The following is an 18,375-nucleotide window of genomic DNA, read 5'->3' as shown; positions in this document are numbered from 1 at the left end:
TTCTCCTGATAAGGGAGCAATAAATTCTCTTTCTCTGAAAGATTCAGGTGTCCTGTGGCTGCTATCTCAGTGAGAGTCCTTTCTTTAGGAAAAAAAGTATCCTACATCCCATAGCTTCTATTTTAACATTTTGTTATAACCTAAAATTGTATTTAACAGTATAGAACACAGCATACCTTTCTAACACAACACATATCATATTCATTTGAATATTTGCAAAAAGCCAATCATGACATACCCATTTTTCACAGGGAATTAGGGTTTGGTTGTTTTTTTTTTAATTTATTTTCTTTTCCTGCCTGTGCTTTGCTTACAGCCCCAGCATTGTTCTCTGCCTGCCATGATCTCTTTTAGTGGGCAGCATCCCCCCTGCTCCTCTGCTGAGGATTTTGGGCTCTGGGAGGCGCAAAAATTTCTGTGAGCAAAATCCAGCAGCCTTGGGGAAGAGTCTTTGGAGCAGTAACTGAGACTGTGCAGCAAATCGGGGCTTCAAGGACGCTTTTTGTGAGGCTGAAAACCAAGCAGGGGTTGGGTTTGTGCTGGGGGTGAGGTGCCAGGGGTGGGGAGCAGCTGGATCCCTCCAGAACCTTCTGCCAGGAATTTGGGTCCTGTTTCCCCTTGGAGTGACAGGAATTACTGGAACTGGGAAATATTGGAGTTACTGGAACTGGGAAATATTGGAGTTACTGGAACTGGGAACTATTGGAGCTACTGCTGGGAGAGGGGGACGCTGGAGGATTTCTGCCACCCTAAAAACCAAACCAACAACAAAACGTGCCCATTCTCAGCTTCCAAGCTCTGCTTAATTTGCCTTTTCCGTGATGTCCCTTCTGCTGGGAGCTTAGTATGAATAGAAGAGTACAGAAAAAACCAAGTTACTGCATGAAATAAATGTATTTATTGACAGGAAGGAGCATGAAACAATGTAAAGCAATTAACAATGCAATTAATGGATAACTGTGGTAGAATACACTGTAGAAGCAAGTTCATCTCTGAGTATATTGAATAAATGATATCTATAAGAATAGTTTAATACTCCTGTCCTTTCCCCTGAATGGTTCCCATGACTAAAAGATTAATGTTGGATTATTAAATGAGAGTTTTCTATGGTTTTTTTTTAAGAATAACTGTGAGAAAATTCAGGTTTTTTCCCCTGAAGATGTTCATGGCTGCTCTTCTCTTTGTTCAACACTCTGCTCCACCCTCGTGATGTGGGATTTCTGGGTTGGTTTATAATGAAAATAAAGAGCTGGGTCTGACCCTTCAATCCCACAAATGGAAGCTGAGCTAACCCAGAAGTTCTTCCTTAATTGCCCTCAAATGAATAAAAAGTTCAGTGAGAGTTAAAATGCAAACAGAAGGAAGGATGGGCAGTGGTGGAGGGACAGAGAGAAATATTCAGAGAGGAAAAACATCCATAAAACCTGGGACAAAAAGGGAAAAAGAAAATATTTAAGATTATTAAAACACGAGGGAAGGCTTTGGAAGGAGGTGGATGAGTTATGCAGCTCCTCATGAGAATAACATATAATATATAGAATTTTTAATGAAATACTGAAAGATTATGAATAATTACGTCTCACTCAAGCTAAAGGAAATACAAAAGAGAACTCTTCAGCTGTTCAGGGCATCAGAATCACAGGATATGACCCAAATCCCACTGGAATTCACTTCAACACTGCCACTTCTCCAAGTTAATTCACCTTGTGCAATGTAGCTCTTGGAGCTTAACACTTAAGGAAACCCCATAACACAAAAATAACCTTTTTTTTTTTTTTACCACAAGAAACAAATGCAAAGGGTTCATTAAAATCATTCCCCAAAGATGCTGAGTACTTAACACTGGATCCTGCAGTGGTTTCACGTGGAAATCTCCCATTTTCCTCCACAGGAGACACGTGAGGAGCTGCTGGATCAGTTTTTGGTTTTGCTTTTAGGTTCTGTAAAAGCAGAATTGCTCCCTATGTAGCAAACAGGGAAGTTTCATAGAAACCAGCAAACTCGCAACCAGAAGTTAAAATTAAACGAGAGTAAGTCTGGGAAGAAGTAATAAATAATAAAATTTATCTAGTTTATAATAATTCTACTGAATAACTCGGTTTTCTGGCAGTACAGGATCATTTCAGCTCCTTGCTGTGCTCCCAGCTTTGTTTAAAGAAGTGATCCTTCAAGAGCTGTTCTAGATTTAAATTTTATAAAGGTAAAATTCTCTGTTAGATCTGTTGGAAAGGAGCTGATTCGAAACACTTTGTCCCAGACTTCACCTACAATCCACTAAGGGTGCAAAATTCTGATTGCATCAATAAAAAGCTTGATTTTTGTTGAAGAAACATGCTCAGCACGATGCTCTATTTTGGAAGGACTTCACCTTGAGAGTGCTTTAAAGTGTGACCACTCCAGCCTTGGCCAAATTCAGGGCCAGACTGCAGAAAATATTAAATATTTTTAATATTTAGGCTCTGAATTCCCAGAGCTCATGTTTAAAATCACTGAGGTTTTCAGTCTATCTGGATGTTGAATTTGGAGTGCATAGATCAGTTTTAGGCTGAAACCCCAGGATTAAACCCTGGATAGTCAAAATCTTTTTCTTGGGCTAAACACCTGCGTGAAAAATCATCAGAGCTTCAGACCTGAGCAGAGAAGCACAAATCTGTGAGAAAATGAAGATGCAATTCTTCCTGGAGCACCTAACACTGAATTCCTGCCACAACCTGCACTGAGGATTTCCCTCATTTATCAGCTTTTTTAATTCTGGGTCCAGGTGAGATCTTTCCAGCAGTCAGTTCAAGGTATAATATAAAATATTCTATATTTTGGTGTCTGTCCTCTGCAGCAGGTGGCCCAGCAGGTGCAGGTGGTGAGAGCTCTCAGCATTTCCCTGCAAGGCAACAAAGCAGCAAATCTCAGCCCAGTCCCAGCCCAGCTGTTCCTGCTAAAGCAGGAATAAATTCCCTCATTTTTCTGGCTGGTTTTGGGGGAGGAAGGAGGTTTGCAAGGAAAATGAGTGAATTCAAAGGCTGGGATGAGGTGCTGAGCACCTTTTCCAGCAGCTCCATGCTGTGGAGGTTTGATCTTGATGATTTTGGGGTTTTCTTTTCCACCCCAAATGATTCTGTGGGATGGGACAGGACTGAGCCACTCCATCCCAGCTGCTGAGACACACAAACCCCCAACTCCCTGAACTCCACCTCCTACCACAAAATACCTTGGAGAAGGACATCAAGGAGGTCTGAGGATGACAAGGAGCCAAGGCCAGGTGAGTTATCTGCAGCTGGGGGAGCGGGGATTCCTCTGGGAGTGTCCAGCAGGCTGCAGCTCTGGACAGTGAAGAGACCAGAACAGTCCATTTCCAGCTGAACTGCACTGAAATGATTTTTTTTTTTTTTTCCTCTCTGCTGGGTTCTGGGAGAACCTCAGTGACTTGAAATGGGGCTTTAAATCTGTAGTTCTAATGGAAATCTTGTTATATTATTGCATTTATTACATGCACTCTGGTGGGAACTCTTATCTGACCGAGGCAACAAAGACCTTGTAAAAGACAAGAGAGATGCAACTTTTTTTTTTTTTTTTTTTTTGCTTTTAAGCACTGAATATTTGCCTAATCCTGGAAATTAATCTTGGAATTAGACATTGCCTGTGTAAAGCAGCCATGGTTACCTCCTGAGGAACATCCTGTGCCTGGGCTTTATGAGTCTGAAGCAAACACATGAGCTCTGTGTTCTCCTCGAGCTTTAGGCAGGGGGTGGAGGTTGGACATGAGTGCAGAACCTGCAGATGACAGCAAATCCCGTGGTTGCACAAGGACAGGAACACTTAAGCCAGGCTGGAGATGTGCTGGGCTTGATCCTCACCTGCAGCTGGGGCTCTGCTCCCATCTGGAGCAGGCAGAGAATCCCCTCCAGGATTTGGGCTCTCCGGAGCCTCAGGAACCTCCCGGCGCTGCTGTCCCTGGCAGAGCCCTGGGGCTCTGTCACCAGCACAGTGTGGGCAAGGGCAGCACAGTGCAGGGGGGTCAGACCTGCGTGGGACACCATGGCACAGTCAAACCCAGTGCCTGACCCCTGGCAAATCTGCATTTTAGGGATTTGGGATCTAAGCCAAGCCCCGCGCTGGAGCTGTGCCTCTCACCATGGTGGTCAGGCAGATCCACTTCCACACACACCCCATTGCTCTTGCAGCTTTTCAGGACCTGAAATGAGGAATATCCAGGTGATTCCTGACTTTTGCCAGTGCCAAAAATACCCTTTCCTCCCCCAAATCCCTCATAAAAATACCCTTTCCACCCCCAAATTGTAGCCATGATATTTTCTGAAAAATCCTTTCTTTAGGATTTTTTCCTCCTGAGAAGCTGAGAGGCCTCAGGAACAAAATGCAAACAATGGTTATCTGCTGCTGTGGAATGCAACAGGTGCAGCTGGGATTGGGCTCATGTGGTTGTTTCTAATTAATGGCCAATCACAGCCCAGCTGCCTCGGACTGTCAGTCACAAGCCTTTGTTATCATTCCTTTTCTATTTCTTTTATTTATATTTATTTCTATTTTCTATTTATTTTATTTATTAATTTATATTCCTTTATTATTTTTATAGATTATTTAAATATCATTTATTTAAATATTATTTATTTATTATTTTCTGTTTATTGTTTTATTTCTATTCTTGCTACCCTTCTGATGAAATCCTTTTTTCTATCCTTTTAGCATAGTTTTAATATAATATATATCATAAAATAATAAATCAAGCCTTCTGAAACACGGAATCAACATTCTCATCTCTTCCCTCATCCTGGGACCCCTGTGAACGCCACCACACCAAATCCCTCTGTAACCACATCAGAGCAGAGCTGTATGGAACACCCCTGGTTATTTCCAACACCAGGAGGTCCATGAGTTGCTTTTACTCCACCTTGGCCCCACCAGAGCCCCCAGTTTACCTGCAGAACCCTCAGGTAGCCATTCTCTGCACACAGGTGGAGGGGAGTTTTCCCAGAGCTGTCCTGCTCGTTGACGTTGGCTCCCAGGGAGATCAGGTCGCTCACCATCAGGTGCTGGTTCTTTTCTGCAGCAAGATGTAAAGCAGTCTGAGAAGGGAAGAAGGGCACAGAGTTGCAGTGGAAGGCAAAAAAAAAAGTTTAAAAACAACAACATTTTTTAGATAATAAAGTGAGGAGTTGGGATTTTGGGGTTCTGTTCCCACTTGTGCTCCATCACTCCCTCCCCATTCCCATTTTCCCCTCTTTTCCAGGACAGCAGAAGGATGTTTGGTGCTTGGCTGGCGTTTGACAGAGGCTTTCAGGGGATACAAAATGACTTTTTTTTCATGGCAAATGAGCCTCCTACCCTTTTCTCTGCATCCTTCTCGTCAATCTTGTTGAGGGATGCAAATCTTCGGGCCAGGGCAAAAGTCAGAGCCCTCCTTCCCTGGGCAACAGCCTTGTGCAGCAGCCTGGAAGAGAACTCAGTTGGGAACAAGCAGAAGGGAAAGGAGGGGTTAAAACCCCCCAAAGGAGTGGGTAAAACCCCTGAGGAGGGGGGGTAGAAAACACCCCAAAAGGAGGGGTTGAAACACCCAAAAGCAAGGGGTAGAAACCCCCCAAAGAAATGGTTGAAACACCCCAAAGGAGTGGTGAAAACACCCCAAATGAGGTGTAAAAACACCCCAAATGAGGTGTAAAAACACCCCAAAGAAACAGTTAAACCTCCCCCAAGGGAGGGGTAAAATCACCCCAAAGAAAGAGTTAAAACCCCCCAAAGGGAGGGGTAGTAACAGCCCAAAGAAATGGTTGAAAGCCCCCAAAGGGAAGGGTAAAAAACACCCCAAAGGAACAAGGAGAGTGCATTGTAAAGCATAAAATACTAATGCTGGAAAAATGCTGAAATTTTGGGATGTTTAAGGGTTTATTGCTCTCTACAGTAAAAGTGCAGTTGCTGATTTTGTCTGCAAAAAATGGGACAGAGAGGGAGGGGTAAAACCTGTTGCCATTTTCATCAGGAGCCAGCAGCTCTTCCTCTGGGATGTTCCTCAGCAAATTTTCCTCCCTGCGCAGCTGGAACTGGAAGAAGGAGAGGGCAGAGAGGTCCTGCCTGGTGAAGGAATTTGGGGTCGGCCTCAAATGTCCCTCCACATCTGGAGAGCCCCTGGGAGCTTCCAGCAGCATCTCTGCCAAGCTGGGGACTGCAGGCGTGTCCTGGGGTGCAGAGTTCCTCAGGAGACATTCCTGGGGTGAAAAATTCCTTGGGAAACCCTTGTGGGATGAAGAATTCCTCAGGAGACATTCCTGGGATGGAGAATTCTTCAGGAAACCTTTCTGAGGTGGATGATCCCTCAAGAAACCTTCCTGGGATTGAGGATTCCTCAGGAGACATTCCTGGGATGGAGAATCCCTCAGGAGACATTCCTGGGATGGAGAGCTCTTCAGGAAACATCCCTGGGGTGCAGAATTCCTCAGGAGACATTCCTGGGATGGAGAATCCCTCATGAAACCTTCCTGGGATGGAGAGTTCCTCAGGAGACATTCCTGGGATGGAGAATTCCTCAGGAGACATTCCTGGGATGGAGAATCCCTCATGAAACCTTCCTGGGATGGAGAGTTCCTCAGGAGACATTCCTGGGATGGAGAATTCCTCAGGAGACATTCCTGGGATGGAGAATCCCTCATGAAACCTTCCTGGGATGGAGAGTTCCTCAGGAGACATTCCTGGGATGGAGAATTCCTCAGGAGACATTCCTGGGATGGAGAATCCCTCATGAAACCTTCCTGGGATGGAGAGTTCCTCAGGAGACATTCCTGGGATGGAGAGCTCTTCAGGAAACATCCCTGGGGTGCAGAATTCCTCAGGAGACATCCCTGGGATGGAGAATTCCTCAGGAGACATTCCCGGGGTGCAGAACCCCTCGTGAAACCCTCCTGGCAGCTCAAGGGACCATCCTGCACCCACCAGCCGCCCCCATTCCCGCCTGTCCTGGAGAAGATCCCAGGCGAGCCGGACCTCTGGGTGCTTTCCTGCTGACCATGGCGGGCAGGCTCCGCCTGTCCCCTCAGGATGGGGTGGAAACCTCTCCCGGAGGAGCGGGGGTGAAGCTCTGCTGGTCCCTGCAGGCCCCCATGTGCCTCCCTGCTCTGCCAGCGGCAGCTCTGCAGCTCCCGGCTGAATCCCTGCCAGAGCCCGTCTGGCACAGGGCGCTGAGGCTCCTCCCCGAGCTGGCTCTGGTTCAGATCCTCCTGCAGCACCTCCACCAGGATGTCGAGGTCCTCCAAGCCTCTGGGGCTTTGCCCAGCGCTCTGCTTGCTCTGAAACAGCAACAGGAGGAGGAGGGAAGGGGAGGGAGGCAGACATGAAGTGTCCTGTTCTCCCTGGGTGATAGAACAGGAATTCTGCCCCGGGAGCCTGGCACAGAGGGGTTCAGGGTGTTCTGCATACCTGTCTAAGCTGTTTCTCTGTATAAGGGTGAGATCTCCTCTTCTCTGCTGGAAAAAAAAAAAAAAAAAGGGAAGGAAAGGTTCAGAGCTGAGGAGAGACACACACAGAGCAGAGATTGCCACCAGCACTGCCCCAGATAAGAGCCAGATAAGCCAGGCAGGGTGGTGATGCTCAGCTGGAGTGGAAGGGACCCAGCAGGGACCACTGAGCTTGGGACAGGAGTGCTCTGGCTCTTTGGGTACCTCACAGGGATGATCCTGCTAGCAAAGGAGGCTCAGTTACCAAGTGAGGCGTTTCCAAACCTGTTTTTCCTGAGGATCCTTTGGCTACCATCTTCACTGCTGAGGCTTCCTGAGGAGACAAAACCACCCAGCTTCAGTGTGAGGAGCTTACAGGGAGGAGAGATGAAACAGTGGCAAATACTGGGACATGAACAGGGTGCAGTTGCCTCCTGGGCTATGGGTTCTGCTCAGCAGGGGCTGCGGATGGACAGATTTCCACGAGCGGGCAATTAATTCATGGCAGCTTTAAAAGGATCTTTACAGCAGCCTGGGAGTTGATCAGCTCCTTGGGCTGCTTTTGCAGGGTCTGGAGCAATATTTTTGCTGTTTATTGGGCCATCTTTGCCTTGATTGAATGATGCACAGCACCCATGGCATGGATGGGCTCCTGCTGCCACTGCCTTGGGACTGCCCCTAGCCCAGCCCTCGTTCTGTTTGAAATTTGGTTTATTCTCCACTTTTAAAAGCATTGGTGGCTGGAAGAGGCAGCAGCTGCAGGTGTGACCCCTGCAGACACCCAGTGGGGTATGGCTGTGTGCCCCAGGGTGCTGCAGGAACCCTCCCAGCCCTGGGCATTTCTCACCTTGCCTGGAGCTGGGTCCAAGCCTTTGGAAAGTCGGATTTTCCTCAGCAGTTCCCGCACTGGCATCTTCACTCTCACACCCATGTAGCGCTTCTGAGGGGGATCAGAGCTAAGTTCAGAGTCTGGAAAAGTCACAACACGATGCTGAAAGTGACACAATTGTCTGAGCTGCTGGGGAAGGGTGGGAGGGCGAGGGCAGCCTGGGGAACGGGCTCTGATCCCCGTGCTCATCATCACTTGTGGGAAATTTCCACATCTCCCTTGGCTCTGCTCAATAACTCCTTCAATGAATTCCTTCTCAGTTTTCCTGCGTGCCACAGAGCGTGGATTTGCTTTTGGGGAATGGAGCATGGATTTGCTTTTGGGGAATGTGTCAGCGGTGTTTAGGTGTCTGCCCCTCTCACACTCTCATTTTCCTGTGTTGTGGTAAATCTGCCTTCGCACTTTCCTGTCCTGTGGTTTGTGAAATTGTTATCAGTGCAACAAGGAGCAGAATTTGTTCAAAATTAAGATGGGGATGCTCTGTCCAGTGGCTTTGCCCCGTGGCTCTCAGTGTGTTTGGGAGTGTTTGTGTGCTTCAAAGTGAAACAATGATTTTCTGCACTGAAATGGAACAGTTACTTGAGAATATACCTCGCTGTCCAAACAGGCTCCCTCTCTGTCAAAACAAGCTGCTCTGTGATTGTTTGTGTTAGGTCTCCTTGCATCTGGTGCCTGCATCCCCAAACTTGAAAGACTTGCCCAGATTAGGAGCTTAAATCCATTGGCTTTTGAAATACCTTTTATGTAACTCTGGCATTCACATCCCTGCCTTGTGTCCCCCCCTGCCTGGAATAACCTTTATCTAAAATTCATTCAGTAACAGATATTACCATTAAAAAATTACAGATTTCATGCATCAGATCAGGGCTTTCCCAATGAAATATGGAAATGAACAATGGAGAGAGCCCCAGCTCCAAAGGAAGCAGAGCCTGGGATCCTGAGAGCAGGAGAAACTTTCTGCTCCCACTGCAGCTCATGGCAGGAGGAATAGAAACAACTGCTTGTGATCAAACACAATTCAGGATGAAACAACACAACAGCCTGAAATGAAAGAGGTGCATTGGTCCAGAGGCTGCTGGTGCTGTTAAATCAAACGGGAGCTGCCTGAGCCAATATTCCTGACCAAAATCTGTGTGTGGGATCCCCAGGAGGGGAAGCAGGGGAGCTCAGCAGATGGGAATGGAGCAGCTCCTGGTGAGAGGAATGGTGGATTTGTCTTTCCAAACCAGCTGTGGCTCTGCTGGTGGATAAAACCAGCACTGGGAGAGAAAAGAAACAATGGGAAGCATTCCACTGATTGATGAATGGAAAAAGAGATTTGATTTTACAAATAAACTTTAGGTTTGCTGAGAAACAAAATGAGACATTGAGAGATGAAAGAAACAATGGGGAAGAAAAACCCCCTAAATTCTGTAAGAATTAAAAATGAAAAGGGAGGGTTATACATTAGAGGGGAATCTTTGGTATCAGGTGTGTTGGGGAGTCTGAAACTCTCAAGTACCTCAGCCAATGGGGAAAACCCCCTAAATTCCATAAGAATTCAAAATTAAAGGAGAGGGTTGTACATTAGAGGGGAATCTTTGGGAAATCTCTGGTATCAGGTGTTCTGGGGAGTCTGAACTTCTCAAGTACCTCAGAACTGGGGAAAGAGAGAAGGGAAATGTGGCTGGAAATTGGGATAAAAAGGAGGCTGCATCCTCCAAAACTTGGAGAGACCCCAGGGGATGCCCCATGGCCTCTCCCTTGACTGGAATAAAGCCAAAGGACTCCTCTGTCTCCTGTTTGGACACCAGCCTCTGGTGTTTGTGGGTTCATTTTCCTCACCCTGGGATGGCAGAGAGCAGCAATCCTGGCAGGGGAACCAGCCCCACAAGATGTGGTTTCTTGTTGCGTGATTTTGTTTCCCAGCCCTCCAGCAGGAGGGAGCGATCCCCATCCCGATCCCGAGCAGCAAATGGTGCCTTTGGAATGGAGATGGGGCTGCTGTTCTGGGCTGAGACTTCTGGCACTTCTCAGTGTTTAACCTATCACTGAATAATCAAAACACTGAACTCTCCAAAAGCGGAGTTTGTTTCTAGAAATGATTATTTTGTTTCATAGATTGGTGTTTTTGGCAATGAATTATTTACTGTTTGGAGAGCATTTCAAAGGTTATCTTGAAAAGCTTTATAACAAGCTGGTAAGATTGCTATGTGTTGTTATCTGGGAAGAGTTTCCAGTGACAGATCAGACATTTCCTAGGAACTGAGGGACTCTGCAAAGGCCGTGATTCACCAGCCACACTTTGCTGTGACTTTGAAATGTTAATAACTCAGAAGGTCACATCTATTACCCTGCTGTTAGCTCAGAGCCAAACTTGCAATTCAGAATGCAAATGAGCAGCAAAGCGCTGGAGATGGACAGAAAGGATGGAACATTGGGCATCCTTTGGAATTTCTGAGCTCAGCAGCAGAACACGGCAAAATCCAGCCAAGCCTGAGTGGGGGGAATCTGAACATCTCTGGGATTGCTGAGCTCGCTTTGTGCTGCTCAGAGCCCCAGGCCCCGCCAGCCGGTGCAAGAAGCACAAAGTAGGGAATGGGAATAAAGATTTTTCTCTTACCAGCAGGAGCAGGCATCCCTGGAGGGTTGCATGGAGGAGGAGGAGGAGGGTGGTAGATCTTGGGGCTCGCCACGTTCAGCTCAGTTAATCCAGAGTCTGGCAGAGATGGGCTCTGCTGGAAGCAGCTCTTGGGACTGGCAGTTTCTCCAGGCAGGGGAGATCCCTGGCCTGGGCTGTAGCCACAGATTTCACTTTCACTCATGTTTTGGTTGACAAGCAGCTCAGGGCTCATGCAGACTGTTTGCAACATCTCCACTGTGTGTGTGTGTGTGTGTGTGCAGAAAAAGATGAAAGAGAAGAGGGGAGGGAAAAAAAACCCCTGTTCAGTTGTGTTAAAAAAAAAAAAATCAATCCAGTATCACATGGAGACCGTGGCAATGTAATTAATCCTCCAATGTAATTAGCTGAGTCCAGCTTCCCTCTTGTCTTTGGAGCAGCAAGTTCCAGCAGGGGAAGAATGAAACCAGCCTTGGAATCCCAGCAGGCACTGGAGGCAGCTTTTGAGAGTTTCTTGGCTGCAGCTCTGCTCTTTATACTCAGGTATGGTTTGGAGGATGGCAGCCTGGGAAGGCTCCACCCTCTTTCCTTACAACCTGAGCAGCTGATGAGGAAATGAGTTTTCCCAAGAAAAAGCTGAGCTTCAAGTTGATTTTTTTTTTCCCCTGCTGTGAGAAACAGGAAAAAAAAAAACCCAAAAACTGATTTACTGGGAAGGGAAAAGCAACCTCTGACTTGGAGTTGTGCAAGTGAGTAAAGTGGTAGTAGATCCTCAATTAAATGTTTTGGGAATTCTCAAAAGCGCTTTTCTGGGATAGGGTGAGTTTTGTTCTCAGTACCTGGTGCAGTGCTGGGTTTTGGATTTAGCAGGAGAATATTTGATACCAAACTGATGCTGCTGTGCTTGCCCCAAATGAAGGAATTTTCCCAGACAGGAGGTGCAGGAGGAGCCCTGAGGCAGCAGGGCCAGGACAGCTGACCATGGCCAAAGGGACATCCCGTCCTGCAGGAAAATTACCCATGATTTAAATTAAGGGACTGAGGCACCAGTTTCAGGGCAGCAGCTGGAGGGAGCTCTTGTGTTTATTGTTTTAATTGGAGTTTATTTATTTATCTCTCTGATAATGAAATGATTATGATGAAATTATCTCTCTGATAATGAAATGATAATAATTTCCTTCCAGTATTTGTCTATTAAACTGTTCTTATCTCAACCATGGCTTTTTTACCTGCTCACAGCTCTCTCCCCACCCTGCCAGGCACTGTGGGGTGTGTGGTGCCACAGGGGTTAAGCCATGACAAATGGGGACACTTCCTATAGGAAATCTATTTCCTTGTCACCAGATCTCAGTGTCAGATCTCAGCTCCATTCCCATGTCCCTGGGAAATGTATTTCACCCTGTGGGCTGTGCCATTTCAACTGAACAAGCAGATATTTCTCTTAAGTAGCTAGATTGAAAAAAGGATTACGATGTTATCAGTTCCATCTCCTTCCCTGGCTGTGCCCTGGAAAGCATTTCAGATTTAATCCCAAACAAAATCATCTTTTCATCTTTGCCCTCAGCCTGGGCAGAGAGCAGCCAGACTTTCTGGGGCAGATTTAAAAGAACAAGATGACATTTGTGCTATGATTTAAAGTGGGCAGTGACTCCTCTCCCTGGCCTGGCCAATCCCATCTCCTGCTTTCTCTGCACCGGGAGCAGCAACCACAGGCTCAGGGATGTTGAAAGGATTATTCAGGTATTGATCAAAGGAGATTTGGTGCTTGTAGAACAAGCAGGGAATCAGGAGCTGATCTGCATTGCAGTGGCTCTTCCCTGGCTGCCTGCCCCACTGATTATTGCTGCCTTTAATTAATGCAGCTGGGAACGGGCATGGGTGAGGGAGAGGCACGGCTGGGGCCAGGCTTTGCCACCATCACATTTTCTGAAAAGTCCTCTCTGCCCAGGATTCTTCTCCTGGGAAGCTGAGAGGCCTCGGAGAAAAAGAAAAACAATAATTATCTGATTTGCTTCTCCTGTGTTTTGCTGCTTTGGAATGTGGTTTGGACATTGTTTACCACCTGGTCATTATTTGATTGATTTTATGTTAATTGTTTTAACTTAATGGCCAATCATGGTCAGGCTGTGTCAGGACTCTGGAAGGAGTCACAAATTTGTCATTATTATCTTTTAGCCTTCTGTCTGTATCCTTTCTGTATTCTTTAGTATAATATAATATAATATAATATATAGTATAATATAATATATAGTATAATATAGTATAATATATAGTACAATATAGTATAATATATAGTATAATGTAGTATAATATATAATATAATATAATATAATATAATATAATATAATATAATATAATATAATAATCAGCCTTCTGAGAACATGGAGTCAGATTTACCACCTCTCCCCTCATCAGGGTTGCTGCAAATTCCACAGGGCTTCACCTGCACCCTCTGTTATCCCTGTGAAATCCCTGCAGCTCAGGGCCTGAAGGCACAGGGAGCCAGCAGTGAGTTCCCTCCTCAGTTTGTCCCAGGGGAAGGGATTTATCAGATAAATTTTCACTTTTGGATTGTGTTTGCCTGTCTGACACAGAGACAGCCACAAGGTGTCCCTTCCTCTAAGGGCACTGTCACTACAGGAAATAAATTCATTATATGGAATAAAACAATGTGGAGATGCTGCTGTTCTTAAGGTAAAATGAGCAGTTTAATTTCTGACTCCAACATTCATAGATTTCCAAAAGTGACAGTGCCACCTCTCCAATGACACTGCACAAACCAACAGCCCATCCAATTTCTCCTCCTCCATAAAAGAATGCAAAACATTGAGTTATTTACAGAAAGTGTGCGAGAAAGTTCATTACAAGAATGTCAACATCAGAAGGATTAGAAAAACTTTAAAAATCAGGGTGACAGGACACCTCCTGCTCTCTTTGGGGAAATATTTCCCTTCCATTCCCCCTGCTTTACTGCATGGACTGCACGAGTCCAGGAGGAGCTGGAGCCAGGATCCAGAGCCTCAGTGCCACAAACCCCTGGAAATACCCTGGAAATACCCTGAAAATATCCTGGAAAGACCCTGAAAATATCCTGTGCAAGTCTCTAGGACGAGGCACCACTTCAGGAACTCCTCCAGTTCCAACTCCACCATTCAGGAACTCTTCCAATTCGAGGTGGGAGAATTTGGCCTCCTGCAAACAGGAAATTACTGCAGTGACTCACTGCATTTATTGGCCAGTAAATCACATCAGAGATTGCTCCTCTTTCTATTCTCCTCCAGCCCTTATCTTTAGGGAGATAGTTTTATCTTCTTGTTTATAACTTGTGATTACATCCACAGTAAAGCAGGAATTGGCCGGGGTTTGGCACAGGTGTTGACCTGCACTGGTGAGGAATTGACCTTTCTGTGGCACAGAAGAGGCCAAAATTGCAATTTTCAGCCACAAAAAGAAAGTGGATTTTCAAATCTGGTGAGGAATTGCCCTTTCTATGGCACAGAGAAGCCCAAAATGTAATCTTTAGCCACAAAAAAAGAAATGGATTTTCAAATCTGGTGAGGAATTGCCCTTTCTATGGCACAGAGAAGGCAAAATGCAATCTTTAGCCATGAGAAAAGAAGTGGATTTTCAAATCTACCAACAAACCCCCTTGGAATGTGGACACTGCGAGGTCTCCAGGGCTTTGTCTTTGTTTAACTGGGAATTTTGTGGTTCTGCTTCCAACCTCAACAGGTACCTGGCGTTTTGAAAGAATCCTTTGTTGCTCTAATTTCAAACAGCTCCCATGAGTCTTGCTCTGCAAACAGGCACTGCTGGCTATGAGCTGTCCACCTCCAGCCCCATCCCTGGCTGCTCAATAGCAATTTTCAATCTGGACCCTCTAATAACGCTGCACTGAGTCCTCTTTTATCCACCAAGGCAGGGCAGGCTCCAGCTTGCACAGCAAGCACAGGGAGATCCCAAAAATGACTTTCTAGGATTTGTGGATGCTGCTTCAGCCAGTGCTGATTCCCACAGGGAGCTCCCTATGGGCTGAACTATTTCATTTAGTACCTAGTGAAACCTGGGCTGGGGAAAGTGGTTTTTACTCAAGAGTGTGGAATAATTTCATTATCTTCCACAGTTTTAGTGATTTCTTTCTTGTGTTTTTTACACAAGAGTATGGAATAATTTCATTATCTTCCACAGTTTTAGTGATTTCTTTCTTGTGTTTTTTACACAAGAGTGTGGAATATTTTCGTTATCTTCCACAGTTTTAGCGATTCCTGTGTTTTTTACACTCTCCGTGCTTCCATTCTAAAAAAAGGGAGAAAATTTCAAGTATTAAAGGTGTAAGAAAAGAGGATATGATTGGGTGAGGGTCTTCAGTGGCAATCTGGGGCAGGGGTGAGGGTCAGGCTGGGTTTGGGCAGAAACAGAGCTGAGCTTTTAGCAAAGACAGGTTTGCACTGTAGGAAAAAGCACATCATCATTTTTGTTCTGGGGTGGGGGGGGATTTTTTTTCTCCTTTGTACATTCCTGACATCCTGATGGATTCCTCACATCCTGATGGATTCCTCACATCCTGATGCAGGAATTCAGATTCCTGCCGTAATATTTTCAGCAGAAATAACCAGCACCCTCTGAAGTTCTCAGTGAAAAATTAAAAACCCCTGCAATGAGGTGATTTGTGATGGGCAGCTCTGCACAACATCTCTCCCTGTGCACGTTCAGGCCGCGCTGCCCGAGGTTTGAGCTCCTTTTCTGCCTTTGCATGGAGGGTGAATCCTGTCTCTTCCCTCCTCCCTTGTTCCTACATGTTCCCGAGCACACACCCACTTTAACAGCCTCTGCTGGGGTAGGTGTTTGTCTGTCTCTCCCTCTGGATGCCAGCTCGGATCCCACCTGGCTGAAAAGCCTTTGTTGCAAAAGGTTTCCTTTATTAAAATCCTCCTTTGCATATTTGGGAGGGGGTGGGTTCGATTTGCACTGATGGAGAAAGGCAGGAGGAGGCTCTGCAGAGCCTGGTGAGGTGACAAACAAAATGTCAGGAGAGATTTGAAAAGCTCGTCTTTAAAGAGAATTGTGCATCCCTAAAGGTGAACATAATCTGCGTGAATACATCCCGAGATAAGTGGATGGGGAGTGTTGAAAAGGCTGAATAATGGGGATATTTAAAATGAAGAACTGGAGTGGGGTATGGGTGGATTTTCCCCTGGGAGGCAGAGCAGGGATGCGGAGGCTCCATTTGCATGGCAAGCGCTGCAACTGAGATGTGACAATTCCGGCAGTGGCGGGGAGGGGGGGTTGTGACATCGCTGCGGGGTTTGTCACACGCTTTCGGAGTAAACATCCACCCGATTAATTACCCTGATTAATTACCCACGCCGGCACTGCCGCGGGGTCACCTGGGGTGGCTGGGAGCGGTGTCCTGAGCTGGGCGATGCTTCACAAAGGAGCAGAACCTTCTCTGGGGGAGCTGAAAACCCCTGCTGAAGGCAGGAGGGCACAGGGGGCACAGTTGTGACTGTGAATCCCAGCATCACTGAGGCTGGAAAAACCCTCCAGGGTCACCAAGTCCAACCTGCGACCCATCCCCACCCTGTCCCCAGCCCAGAGCACTCAGTGCCACCTCCGGCCCTTCCCTGGGCACCTCCGGGGATTTTAAATATCTTCATTACTCTATATGTTATATTTTATTCTATACTTTTTTCTCTATATTTATATTTTAAATATATTCATTATACCTTCATTATTCAGCCCTTTAAACACTCCCCATCCCCTTATCTCGGGATTTACAGATTATGTTCACACAGATTACGTTCACCTTTAGAGATGCACAATTGTCTGTAAAGAGGAGCTTTTCAACCTCTCCTGATGTTTTGTTTGTCACCTCATCAGGTGACACCTCCTTGGGCAGCTCCTTGCAGTGCCTGGCCACCCTTTCCATGGGGAAATTCCTGCTGATGTCCTCCCCTGCTGGAATTTGGGGCTGCTCCGTCTCTCCTTCATGTCCCTGGATAAGATCCCAAATCCTCTCCTCCTGGCAGGGAGCCGTGCAGAGCCACAAGGTCCCTCCTGAGCCTCCTTTTCCCCAGGCTGAGCCCCAAGGTCCCTCCTGAACCTTCTTTTCTCCAACCAGAGCCAGAAAGTCCCTCCTGAGCCTCTTTTTCTCCAGGCTGAGCCACAAGGTCCATCCTGAACCCCCTTTTCCCCAGGCTAAACCACAAGGTCCCTCCTGAGCCTCCTTTTCTCCAAGAAGAACCAGAAAAGTCCCTCCTGAGCCTCCTTTTCTCCAGGCTGAGCCACAAGGTCCCTCCTGAGCCTCTTTTTCTCCAGGCTGAGCCACAAGGTCCCTCCTGAGCCTCCTTTTCTCCAGGCTGAGCCACAAGGTCCCTCCTGAGCCTCCTTTTCTCCAGGCTGAGCCACAAGGTTCCTCCTGAGCCTCCTTTTCTCCAAGCAGAGCCCCAAGGTCCCTCCTCAGCCTCCTCTGCTCCAAGCAGAGCCCCAAGGTCCCTCCTCAGCCTCCTTTGCTCCAAGCTGAGCCCCAGGGTCCCTCCTGAGCCTCTTTTTTCTCCAGGTGAGCCCCAAGGTCCCTCCTGGAGCTCCTTTTCTCCAGGCTGAGCCCCTTCCCAGCTCCCCAGGGCTTCTCCAGCCCCTCCACCCCACAGGTGAGGCTGACAACGGCCCTGTCCCCTGCTGGGTGATCCCCATTGTTTCATTTCCAAGAATTTCCTGGCCCTGACTCATCCCTCCTGGTGCTCCATGGTTACCTCCAAATGTTTTCCTTGGATCCACAGCTCCCTGGTGGCGTGTTCAGACTGTTTTTACCTCCCTGAAATGCTGCACCGTGACGAAATTCCTCCTGTGTGGGGCTGCTGGGAAGGCTCTGTCCCCCTCAGAGGGGAACTTTCCAGAGTTTTCACCTCTTCAGCACAAGCAAAGCTCTTCTCCCCTGGGATATCATTTCCTAATTTTAATGCAGTGATCAGATGCAGTTGATTGTGGATGACTTCTCAGCTGTGTGGTCTTGAATTGCAGGTGATTAAAGGTGAAGAAATTATTTTAATCTGCCCGGTTTTGATGCCTTGAGGCATCTGGGGATGGGATTTGGTTTGCCCTTGGTGCAGCCCTGGGAATTATCAGGCTCCACTGGGAATGATGCAGTTGTGGGCTTGATTTTTGGTGGATTTCTGGAAAGATGAGGAAGGAAAGGAGCCCTGAGCTGCCGTGGGAGGGGTTTGCTGGTGTTCCACGTTTAAAATGCGCCGTTCAACCTAAAACTGCCCGGTCTGAGCCGTTCTGTGCAGCAACAGTGACCTCCCCTGGGCAGGAGGAGCTGCCAGCGCTGGGTGCTCCTGTTCCAATCCAGAATGGAATTATCACCCCGTCCCAAATGGGATTGGTCATCTAATCCAGAGTGGAACTGGTCACCCAGTCCCAAATGGAATTGGTCACCCAGTCCCAAATGG

General features: G+C 46.9%; 1 protein-coding gene across 1 annotated transcript; it reads right to left on the bottom strand.

Moving 5' to 3' along the window:
* Positions 1–875: 875 nt before the first annotated feature.
* On the bottom strand, positions 876–18,025 carry LOC118695722 (NF-kappa-B inhibitor zeta-like). Its single transcript, XM_036397475.1, has 15 exons — positions 17,677–18,025; positions 10,928–11,182; positions 8,284–8,405; positions 7,722–7,770; positions 7,420–7,466; positions 6,902–7,289; positions 6,572–6,751; positions 5,971–6,301; positions 5,338–5,443; positions 4,932–5,078; positions 4,129–4,189; positions 3,852–4,018; positions 3,658–3,768; positions 3,206–3,317; positions 876–2,878 (listed from the first exon to the last, which is right to left on the bottom strand). The coding sequence occupies exons 2-15, from the start codon at positions 11,175–11,177 to the stop codon at positions 2,868–2,870; spliced, it is 2,082 nt and encodes a 693-aa protein (XP_036253368.1). The 5' UTR covers positions 11,178–11,182; positions 17,677–18,025; the 3' UTR covers positions 876–2,867.
* Between the last annotated feature and the right edge of the window lie 350 nt (positions 18,026–18,375).

This window comes from Molothrus ater, chromosome 22 (assembly GCF_012460135.2).
Source record: "Molothrus ater isolate BHLD 08-10-18 breed brown headed cowbird chromosome 22, BPBGC_Mater_1.1, whole genome shotgun sequence".
NCBI classification, from domain to species: Eukaryota; Metazoa; Chordata; class Aves; order Passeriformes; family Icteridae; genus Molothrus; species Molothrus ater.
The sequence above is the reverse complement of the archived record's forward strand: the minus strand, read 5'-3'. Positions and strand labels throughout refer to the sequence as shown.